Raw genomic sequence first — 9,893 nt, 5'->3', positions numbered from 1 at the left:
ATCCCATCGATGAGACATGGACTGGCCTTGGGCTTGAGCTGCTGCTCGTGGCAGGGGAAGGGTCCTGGGGCAACTTGTTTCTACCCTTGCACTGCTTGCTGGTGCTGTCCCTGTCCTGCTGGCTGCCTACACCTGTGTGATGCCTTTGTGCTCCCCCTGACAGCTGCCCAAGGGCAGGGGCAGGTGGGGCAACAGCACCTTTGGGACAGGGGGATGGTCGTGTCCCCATCCTGGCTTGTCTTGCTCTCAATGCCATGTGTGAACCACAGCTCCTCTGGTGCTGCCTGACCCCAGCCCATGGTGTGCTGACGCTGGGAGCCAGGGTTTGGCAATGTGGAGCAGCACTGTCCCTTCCCCTGCCTGGACAGCGTTTTATCCTCCTGGGAGGTGCTGCAGCAGGGTGAGCAGTGCTCTTGGGCTGCTGCTGCCTGCATTGGCCACATGTGAGTCCTGTGTGGGAGCAGCCAGGCTCTGTCTGGCAGGACTTGAGCTCCGTGTGGCTGTGGGACCAGGATGGAGAGCTCTGGAGGAGGGACCTGCCACCCATCAGCTGGCAGGGGCCAAGGCTGGAGGAGCCCATGGTAATCTCAGCCTCCCCGGGGGCAGCTGGCCAGGCCAGCCCTGGGGAGAGCCTTGCTCCTCCAGCAAGCACCAGCACTCAGCCCTTCGGTGCTCCTCTGCCAGCAGAGCACTGTGGAGGTGCTGGGTGCCCTGCCCGTGCCTGGCTGGGTTAGCAAGGAGTGATGGGGAGCGGGCCAGGAGGTTGCCCGGTGTGGGGCAGCTCCAGGGGCCAGTACCTGACCCTCAGCAGCCTCTGCCCTCTCTTTTTCTCTCACTCTTTTGCTGCTTTACCACTAGTCACTGAGCCCCAGCCTCCCCTGTCACCCCAAAACAAGGCTGAGCTGTGGGTGAGGAGCCGAGCCTTTCCTCCTCCACCCTGCGCTGGCGTTCGTGCTGCTCTGACATGATAAATGAATGTTCTGGGTTTTTAATAGTTGGTATTATTGGAGTGCTTTTTCTTGGCAGTGCTAGCTGGGAGGGCTGGGTCCAGTTACAGGGGGTTCCTCCTGCAAACCCCGGTCCCTGCCCCCAGCAGCGGGCAGCTGTCTGTGCACCCTTGGCAAGCAAGGCTTTCCTCATCTTAAGGTTCAAAGATTTAAAGTAAACAAGGCTCTGCTGGGTGGGGGAAGCAGGCAGAAACTTGGCATAGCCCTTGGGAATCCATTGGCTTCGGGACTCTGTGTGTGCCCTTGCCCAGCTCCGCTCGGGGCCTCTGCACCCCTTGGCACGGTGCAGCCTCTGGTGTCCCTCTGCCTGGGGCTTTTTCATGCCCAGGTTCAGCCCTGCACAGTCCCTGGGGCTGTGCCCTGGGGTGCAACACCCCAGCAGCATGTGCTACACCTTCAGCAGCGGCTGGTGATGCCCATGCAGCACCCATGCACAGCCTGACCCCTCTGGGAGCCCCCAGCTCCTTTGTTTCTTTCCCCGATCTCCAAAACACTTCATTTTGCAGGAAACTAGTCTTTCAGCCAGTTCCTGGAGGAGGCTGCAGCCACCAGTCAGTGCCCACTTCCCAGCTGCTCTCAGTTCTGCTTCAGGGACCAGCGGCAGCGCCCAGAGTCGGTGGTGCCCTCGGGTGCCACGTCGTGCTCGTGGAGCGCAGGGTCCTTTAGAGCTGCTATCCAAAAGGGCTGGTGCCTGCAGACAGAGCTGGCCACAGCTTAGTGGCATGGAGAGAGCCAGCACCATTCCTGACTGTTCCTGGCCACCGTCCCCATGGGGTGGCCAGTGGCTGCCTTGTGTCACCTGTGGGTACCTTGGGAGGCACTTAGCCACCTAGACCATGTCCAGCTCGGCCAGGCTACCCCTGTGGGATGTTTTTGGGGTGCTGCTGCGGCTGGTGCCAGCCTACCTTATGGTGCTGTGCTGGGACAGGATGTGGCCCCGTCCCCTGCGCCATGTCTGCGCGTCCCCAGCCCACGGGGGACAGGCAAGAGTGGCGTGTCCTTTGAACAGGCTCCAGCAGTGACAGGTGCTGGGAAAGGCGAAGCGGGATGGCTCCTGCTGCTGTAAAGGATCCTCCTCTGCCCGCACTAATCCGGCTCCGTTACACCCGGGATAGAAGAGGCTGCTCCCTCCGGGCACTGCCACAGTGCGGATGCTGCCCTCCTGACCGCCCTCTGCACCAGGATCCAGGTAAAGGGGCCGGGGGGGTCCCCATGGTCTCCCACTTGGGCCATGGCAGTGGGGGATCCTGGGGGAAGCGGAGCCCCCAGCCTCAGGAGTAACGTCTCCGCCCCTGCGAGCTCCCTGTGCCGAGCTGTGGGATGTGGGACCACTTGGCTAGGGACTGCTTTGCTACAGCTTCTGTTCCAGTAAGTCCAGCAAGTGGTTCCTGCGTTACTGGGATGGTCGCTGGTCTGTTTATTCCAGGGCTGAGCTATCTTGGCCTCTGGACAGTTGCTCAGGGAGGGTATTTTGGGACAGTGTGAGGGGATGTAGCTGAACGGGGGAAGGTAGCAGAGCCTGGGGCAAAGCAGGGATTGGGGATCGGGAGCTGGGCGGGAGGGGATGGGGTGGCAGCACGTGCCGGCAGGCCACGCAGGTACGTGGGCACCAGCAGGTCCCTTTGGTGAGCACTGCTCAGGCAGGAGCTGTGATGACCACCGGGCATGGGGATGGGCAGCGCTGGTGGCTGCTGTGGCCAGGGGTCTGCATGGCCCCCAGGTAGATGGGGCTTTGCCTGTGCGGCTGGACCTGCCTGTGCCACTCAGGGTGGGCGGCGGTGGGGCCGTGCTGGGGATGCTCACCTCACCTGATCCCGCACTGCCAGCCTGGGGCTGGAGCTGCTGTCTCTGCCCCGCCATGGGGGGACGTGGCCTTAAATTGGCACCCTGGCTGCACCGCGCCGGCTGTTTGCGCGCTGGAGGCCCCGTGGCAGCAACAGGTGCCGGCATCAGGCCATCGATCAGTCACCGTGCTGCAGATATCGGGGCACAATGGGACGGTGCAGGGACTGGCGGCCACGTGGGACCCCTGGCTCGGTGCCACCAGCCTGGGAGCCGCCGACTGGGCGCTGGGGGCATGGTTCCCGGCTGGGTGGCAGCAGCTTGTCCCTCTCCTGCAGGAGCAGAGCCGCTGCCGAGTCCTGCAGTACCCCTCTGCAGGGGAGGATCCTTTACAAGTCAGGTCTGGGGAGCCCTCAGCTTCTGTATTCTCCCCAGCAGGAGCCTTCGCCGACCCAGGAGCCCTGCAGGGCAGCTGCCTCCTGCCCAGAGAATCCCCATGGAGCAGGGCGGTGGGGTGGGCAGCACACCTAGTGCTGGGGCTGGTGGTGGCACAGCCCCTGCCGAAGCAGAGGCCAGTGCAGCCCCAGCTGCCCCCGAGGCTGCCCAGCCCCAGGGGGGGACGGCGCTGGCTGCCACTGAGGTGCAGGATGGTGGGCAGGCAGAGCCTGGGAAGGAGAAGGCTGCAGGAGAGGCTGGAGGACGGAAGGCAGAGCCAGCGGGGGAGGCAGCCCCGGCTGCTCCAGACCCCCAGGATGGAGGGCAGGCAGCACCAGCAGAGGAGGCTTCAGCTGCACAGCACGATGGAGGACAGGCAGCATCCACGGAGAAGGTGCCAGCTGCCACCAAGGCCCAGGATGGAGGGAAGGATGAGCCCGTGAAGGAGAAAACTCCAACTGGAGAAGAACCCAAAGGAGGGCAGGCAGTGCCTGTGGAGGGGAAAACCTTGGCTGTAGCAGTGGCTCAGGATGGAGGAAAGGATGAGCCCATGAAGGAGCAAGGCCCTGGTGGGTCAGAGATCGAGGGCTGTGGGAAAACGGAGTCTGCAGAGAAGGCTCCGTCTGCAGTAGAGGCTGAAGGAGGGAAAGCAAAACCCACAGAGGAGACAACCTTGACCACAGCACAGGCTCAGGATGGAGGCAAAGAAGTGCCTGCAAAGGAGAAACCCACGGCTGCTGCAAAAGCTCAGGATGGAGGGAAGAAAGCTGTAAAGGCAGAGAAAACCCCAGCTGATAAAAAGCCTGAAAAGGAGAAAGCTTCAGGTGCTGCCAAGGCTCAGGATAAATTAAAAAAAGTGGCAAAGGAAGAAAAAGCCCCAGCTGCAAAAAAGGCTCAAAATGGAGGCAAAGAGGAGCCTGCAAAGGAGAAAACCATGGCAGCTGTAAAGGCTCAGGATGGAGGGAAGAAAGCTGCAAACGTAGAGAAGACCCCAGCTGATAAAAAGCCTGAAAAGGAGAAAGCTTCAGGTGCTGCCAAGGCTCAGGATAAAGAAAATAAAGTGGAAAAGGCAGAAAAAGCCCCAGCTGCAAAAAAGGCTCAAAATGGAGGCAAAGAGGAGCCTGCAAAGGAGAAAACCATGGCAGCTGTAAAGGCTCAGGATGGAGGGAAGAAAGCTGCGCGGGTGGAACCCCCGCCAGCTGCAGCGGAGGCTGGGGGTGGAGGCGAGGAGCCCGCAGAGGCAGCGGCCATGGCTGCTGCCAGGGCTCAGGGTGAAGGGGAGAACGTGGCAAAGGCAGAGGAGATGGATCAGCAGCAGCCGAGGGGGCCGGAGCCCCCGCGCCCGGCTCTGCTGCAGAGCCTGAGCTGCCCGGCCGCCTGCCAAAGGTACTTGCACCCTCCTGGGACGGGGTCCCCTCCCCTGGCTGCCCCCGGCGAAGCCCCGGGTCCCTCGGGGCAGAGGGGGGCTTTAGGCCTGGGGGCTGCTGGCTGGGCACTGCTCATCTCCTGCTCCTGCTTCCAGGGAGGAGCAGCCCTGGGAGGATCCGGCGGTGATGGAGACAATACTGGAGGAGACCGTGGCAGTGGAGCGAAGAGAGGGTCCGACAGAGCCTGGCCCTGCCCCGGCAGCCCTGGGGGACCCGCAGCCCAGGGGCAGCAGCCCTGGCACCCCGCAGGGGGGGACATTGCCTAGTGCCGCAGGAAAGCCCCCAGATCCCACCGGGGCCGTCGAGCAGCCTGGCCCTGGTGGGCAACCGTCCTCACCGGAGGCAGAGCCACCCCCCAGCCCCTACCTCACCCCCGATTTTGGGAAGGAAGACCCTTTCGAGATACTGGGTAAGGCTGTGAGGTGCCTGCCTTGTCCTGGCACCCTGGGACCCTCCGCGGGGCGGCAGCCCGGGCTCCCCCAGTCCTCCCCTGCTGCCGGCTCATGCTGTTGGCTCATCGCCTGCCCGGTGGCCTTCGCGCTCCTGTGTCCCCGTAAACAGGGCTAAATGCGTCGTGTCCCCGGCTGCAGCCCCGGCTGCCCGGGAGGAAGGGGAGCCTGCGGAGTGACAGCCAGTGCCTGGCCGCTGGCAGGGGACAGCGTGTCCCCGTGTCCTGCACCGCTGTCCTTGCGGGGATGCCAGGGCTGCTCGGGGCGGTGGGTGCTCGGGGGGGCGCCCTGCGTGGCCAGATCCTGTCCTCGGGTGGCCAGGGGCTGGGGGTGTGGGGTCTGCCCGGGGAGGGCGAGCAGGGCCGGGTGGTGCGGAGCGGTCGTGGCCCAGAGAGGGTGACACGCAGCAGCATGGCCTGGAGAGGGCGAGCGTGCCACGCGGGATGGTGGGGAGGGGGTGCCACCAGCGGGGTGCCGTGGGGTGGGTGCCGGCCAGCAAGGTGATGCTGCAGGCAGTGGCGAGGGACCCGTGGGAGGATGCTGTGCCTCCCAGTGCAGCAGGCAGCCAGGAGACCCTGATTTGCAGCCAGGCACTCAGTACTTGGTCGCATCCTGCACCCACAGGCTTGGCTGGGCTACGCAGCTGGGCGCCTGCCTATGGCACCCCGGGGTGCCCCAGCGGTGGGTCCCCTGGCTGGGCAGCCCACCTTCTCATCCCAGTCCTCCTCTCTGGGCAGATGACGTCCCTCCGCCGCCGGCACCCTTTGCGCACCGCATCGTCACCCTGCGGTCCGCCAGCGTCAGCTCCCAGTTCAATCTCAGCTCCAAGGACATCCTGGGGGGGTAAGGAGGGACCCCAGGATGGCAGAGGGTGCCTGGCTTTCCCCTGGCACTACCCTGAGCTGCTGGCCAGCCTTGGAACACGGCTCGGGGAAGTCGGGGACTTCTTTGGCCATGGTGGGTTGGTGCCTCGGGCAGGATGGGTGCTGCGGGGAGCATGGGGCAGCACCCCAGCACAGTGTAGGGGTCCCCAGAAGCCTGGGTGGCTGATGGTGTTGGCACCTCTCCCTCTCTCCCCAGGGGCAAGTTTGGCGAAGTCCACACATGCACGGAGAAGCAAACAGGGCTCAAGCTGGCGGCCAAAGTGATCCGGAAGCAGGGTGCCAAGGACAAGGTATGACCCATGCTGGGGCAGGGGGCTCCACCTGGCTTTGGTAGTGGGTGGCTGTCCCCTGTGTGTTGCCCATGCTGTGCTGTGCCACAGCCTGTCCTAGTGCCAGTGGCTTGGCCAGGGCTGACGTCCTGCACCGCAATGGGGCTCCTTCTGCAGGAGATGGTGCTGCTGGAGATTGACGTGATGAATCAGCTGAATCACCGCAACCTCATCCAGCTCTACGATGCCATCGAAACTCCCCGGGAGATCATCCTTTTCATGGAGTTGTGAGTGCTGGGGCAATGCCTTGTGAGGCCCGATGCCTGGGTGAGGGGCCCCATTGTGGAGGATGCTTCAGAGATGGAGTGGATGTGTCTGCCCCTCACCAAGCAGAAGGGATTGGTCCCAGGGAATGTCCCCCACCTTGCCTGTCCTTCTTGAGCACCTCCCTGGCTTGCTCCAGGCTCACAGACAACCTCAGGCTCTGCCTGGCTGGGACAGTATCTCCTTCCATCACGGTTGCGTTGAGGGTGGACATGATGCTGGTCCTTCCCACACAGCTCCTTTTCCCCTGCCTGCTTGCTCCGAGGAGGCTGGGGCCTGTGCTGAGGCTGTTCTGCTCTACAAACCCCAGGGGAGCTGGGGTGTCCAGGGGTAACCCCCCCATGGCTGCCTGGGGGGGGGGGGGGGGGGGGGCATCTGATCCCAGCATGCAGGCATCCCACAGTGGCTCTGCCCAGCCTCTACACCAGCATCTCTGTGGTGGGGCTGGGGCAGGGTCCCTGGGGCAGGCAGGGGGCTCTGCAGGAGGAAGGCTTGGGGCAGGGAGCCCCAGCTGACCCTGCGCTCCATCCCCATGCAGTGTGGAGGGTGGCGAGCTCTTCGAGCGGATCATCGATGATGACTACCACCTGACGGAGGTGGACTGCATGGTGTTCGTCCGGCAGATCTGTGAGGGCATCCGCTTCATGCACCACATGGGCGTCCTCCACCTCGACCTCAAGGTGTGGGGCCGGCGGGTGACAGCAGGGGCTGGCTGCTGCTCGCAGGGATGGGGGACGCTGGGGTGCAGGGGTAGCGGGTGTTTGTAGCCACCGAAGTGGGGAGCTGCACGCTGACTCAAGCCCTGCCATGCCCGTGAAGGCGGTGTGTCCCCAACATCGGCCAGCCATGGGAGGGATGCCTGGAAAATTGGTGTCATTCTGGCAGGGGTCAGCTGCAGGACCCGTGGGCTGCCAGAGCTGTGTGCTGGGGGTGTCCCTTCTCAGCAGTGGGGCAATGGTGTCCCTTGTCCCCACAGCCTGAGAACATCCTCTGTGTGGCCGCCACCGGGCACATGGTGAAGATCATCGACTTTGGGCTGGCTCGAAGGTGCTATCTTCCCCCCACCCCGTCCCTTCTCCCCATCCCTTCTCCCCGTCCCTTCTCCCCACCCTTTGGCCCCATGTGCTCTCGGGGTGCTGGGAGCCCTGGGACCTGCTCTGGCCTGTGACTTTGGCCATGGCTGCCTGTCCCAGCTCTCCCTGTCTGACAGGGGGGGCTGGGGAGGGCAGTGCCTGCTGGGAGGGGGGCAGTGGTTTGGAGGAGCATCCTGTCCTTGCTGAATTCCTCGTCCCTGGCTGCAGGTACAACCCCCAGGATAAGCTGAAGGTGAACTTCGGCACTCCTGAATTCCTGTCCCCCGAGGTGGTCAACTATGAGCAAGTCTCCTACTCCACGGACATGTGGAGCATGGGTGTCATTACCTACATGCTGTACGTCAGTGCTGTATGGCGGCTGCCAGCGCCGTGCCGGGGCACAGCTTCCCTGGGCACAGAGCTGTCCCCAAGCCCTTCAGGTGCCCCAGGCACCCAGCTTCGTGGAGGGCTGGTGGAGGGCGCTGGACGGGGAGGTGGGGGGGGACTGGGGAGCGTCTGTGCCCAGATCTGCAGGCACTGCATGCTGCCAGCAGCCACACACCACATCCCTTCTCGGGGCCACCCTGCCTTGCTTCCCTGGGGCAGCCCTGGCCAGATTGGCCCCATTTTGGGGGTCTGGGAGGTGCTGTAGCCTGAGGGCACCTGGCTCCTCACCCCCCTGTGCCCCCAGGCTCAGCGGCCTCTCCCCCTTCTTGGGCGACAATGACACCGAGACGCTCAACAATGTCCTGGCTGCCAACTGGTACTTTGATGAGGAGACCTTCGAGAGCGTCTCTGATGAGGCCAAAGACTTCGTCTCAAACCTCATCATCAAGGAGAAGAGGTGTGAGGCCAGCAGTGGCCATGGGGGTCCTGGGGTGGGCACCCCCAGAGCTGCATCCCCAGACCCTGGGCATCACGTACTGCCCTCTGCACTGGGACCAGAGGCATCCCCTGATGCCCTGTATCAAATGAGATTCATGGAGCCCTGCCCTGGCTCCTAGCTGCCCCTGGCAGAGCCCTGTGTCTCTCCAGGGTCACCTGCACCAAGCAGGACATGCTGGACCACTCAAAGTTCTGCCCAGCCCCACCAGTCCATGGGTACATCCCTCCAGTTTGTTCCTCCCTGCAGGTTTTTGAGCTCTGGGGCTCTTAGGTGGCTGGAGAAGGGGGTAGCTGGGGGACAGGGGCTTGGGTAGGGGTGACCTGGGCTCCTCTCACCCCCAGTGCCCGGATGAGCGCTGGGCAGTGCCTGCAGCATCCCTGGCTCAACAACCTGGCAGAAAAGGCCAAACGCTGCAACCGCCAGCTCAAGTCTCAGGTGCTGCTCAAGAAATATGTCATGCGGCGGCGCTGGAAGGTATGGGAGCAGGCACAGGGAGGAGGGTCAATGCTGTCTGGGGGAGCTGGTGGGGGGGCTGCCAGCCTCTGCTTGTCCTGGCAGATGGCATCTGGGACAGGAGGATGGCTCTGTCTCACTGTGCTGCTGGCAGCTGGGACACAAGGGCTTGGGGACCCCTGCACGTGGAGAAAGGGCTCCTCAGCACAAGGACCCTTGCATGGGTGCCCCCAGGGTGGGACCCCTGTCAAGCAGAGATCCCTTCATGGTGGTCTGCCCTGAGCCAATCCCAAGGGCACCTTTTAGGGGTAGGAGTGGTGTCAGGACAGTGTCGGGGGTGATCCCCAGCATCAGCCCTGCGCTCCCCTTCCATACAGCCTGGCTAAGTGGGCGCCCGGGCAGCTGCACACTCCCCAGCCCAGCTACTCACAGCCTGGGGAGCAGCATCTGGCTCAACCTCTGGAGCCACAGCCCTTGCGGTAGGGTGAGCATCTCTCCTCTTCCCCTTTACAGAAAAACTTTATCGGGGTGTGTGCCGCCAACCGCTTCAAGAAGATCACCAGCTCGGGGTCGCTGACAGCACTGGGTGTCTGAGCGGGGCCTCCCGTGGGGACCCTGAGCCAAGTGTGAGTCAAGGCCAGAGAGGAACCGCTTCACAGGGTCCCACATCAATCCTGCTTCTGGATGACAGCAGCACCTTGCCGGATCCCTCGCTTCCCACCATGGGGGCCAGGGGCTGGAGTCACGCAGCCCCCTCCCTGCCTGTGCTGCTGCCAGGTGGCTGCTCTGAAGCCCATGTGCTGCACCCCTGCTCCATGCCCCATGCCACCACCGGTGCTGTTCTGCTGCATCCCCGGGGCTGCACCCAGCCTTGGTACCCAGCAGCTGCAGGACTGCTCTGGGG

General features: G+C 63.6%; 1 protein-coding gene across 1 annotated transcript; it reads left to right on the top strand.

Annotated features, from left to right (window-relative positions):
• The first annotated feature begins 3,285 nt into the window (after positions 1–3,285).
• MYLK2 (myosin light chain kinase 2) lies at positions 3,286–9,597 on the top strand. The gene is made up of 11 exons (XM_037402751.1): positions 3,286–4,610; positions 4,747–5,060; positions 5,838–5,943; positions 6,181–6,274; positions 6,431–6,540; positions 7,116–7,257; positions 7,554–7,624; positions 7,879–8,007; positions 8,342–8,494; positions 8,878–9,010; positions 9,503–9,597. Exons 1-11 carry the CDS (start codon positions 3,286–3,288, stop codon positions 9,581–9,583), a joined length of 2,658 nt encoding a protein of 885 aa, XP_037258648.1. The 3' UTR covers positions 9,584–9,597.
• The last annotated feature ends 296 nt before the right edge of the window (positions 9,598–9,893 follow it).

The sequence above is a fragment of the Falco rusticolus genome, chromosome 10 (genome assembly GCF_015220075.1).
Source record: "Falco rusticolus isolate bFalRus1 chromosome 10, bFalRus1.pri, whole genome shotgun sequence".
Taxonomy (NCBI): domain Eukaryota; kingdom Metazoa; phylum Chordata; class Aves; order Falconiformes; family Falconidae; genus Falco; species Falco rusticolus.
This window is presented reverse-complemented; position numbering and strand designations above follow the sequence as displayed.

Excerpts from the sequence above, each read along its gene's own strand:
- MYLK2 (XM_037402751.1), top strand. The coding sequence starts at position 3,286 with ATGGAGCAGGGCGGTGGGGTGGGCAGCACACCTAGTGCTGGGGCTGGT. Across the intron at positions 6,541-7,115 it reads ATCATCCTTTTCATGGAGTT|TGTGGAGGGTGGCGAGCTCT; the intron begins GTGAGTGCTGGG and ends ATCCCCATGCAG. Across the intron at positions 8,495-8,877 it reads CTCATCATCAAGGAGAAGAG|TGCCCGGATGAGCGCTGGGC; the intron begins GTGTGAGGCCAG and ends TCTCACCCCCAG.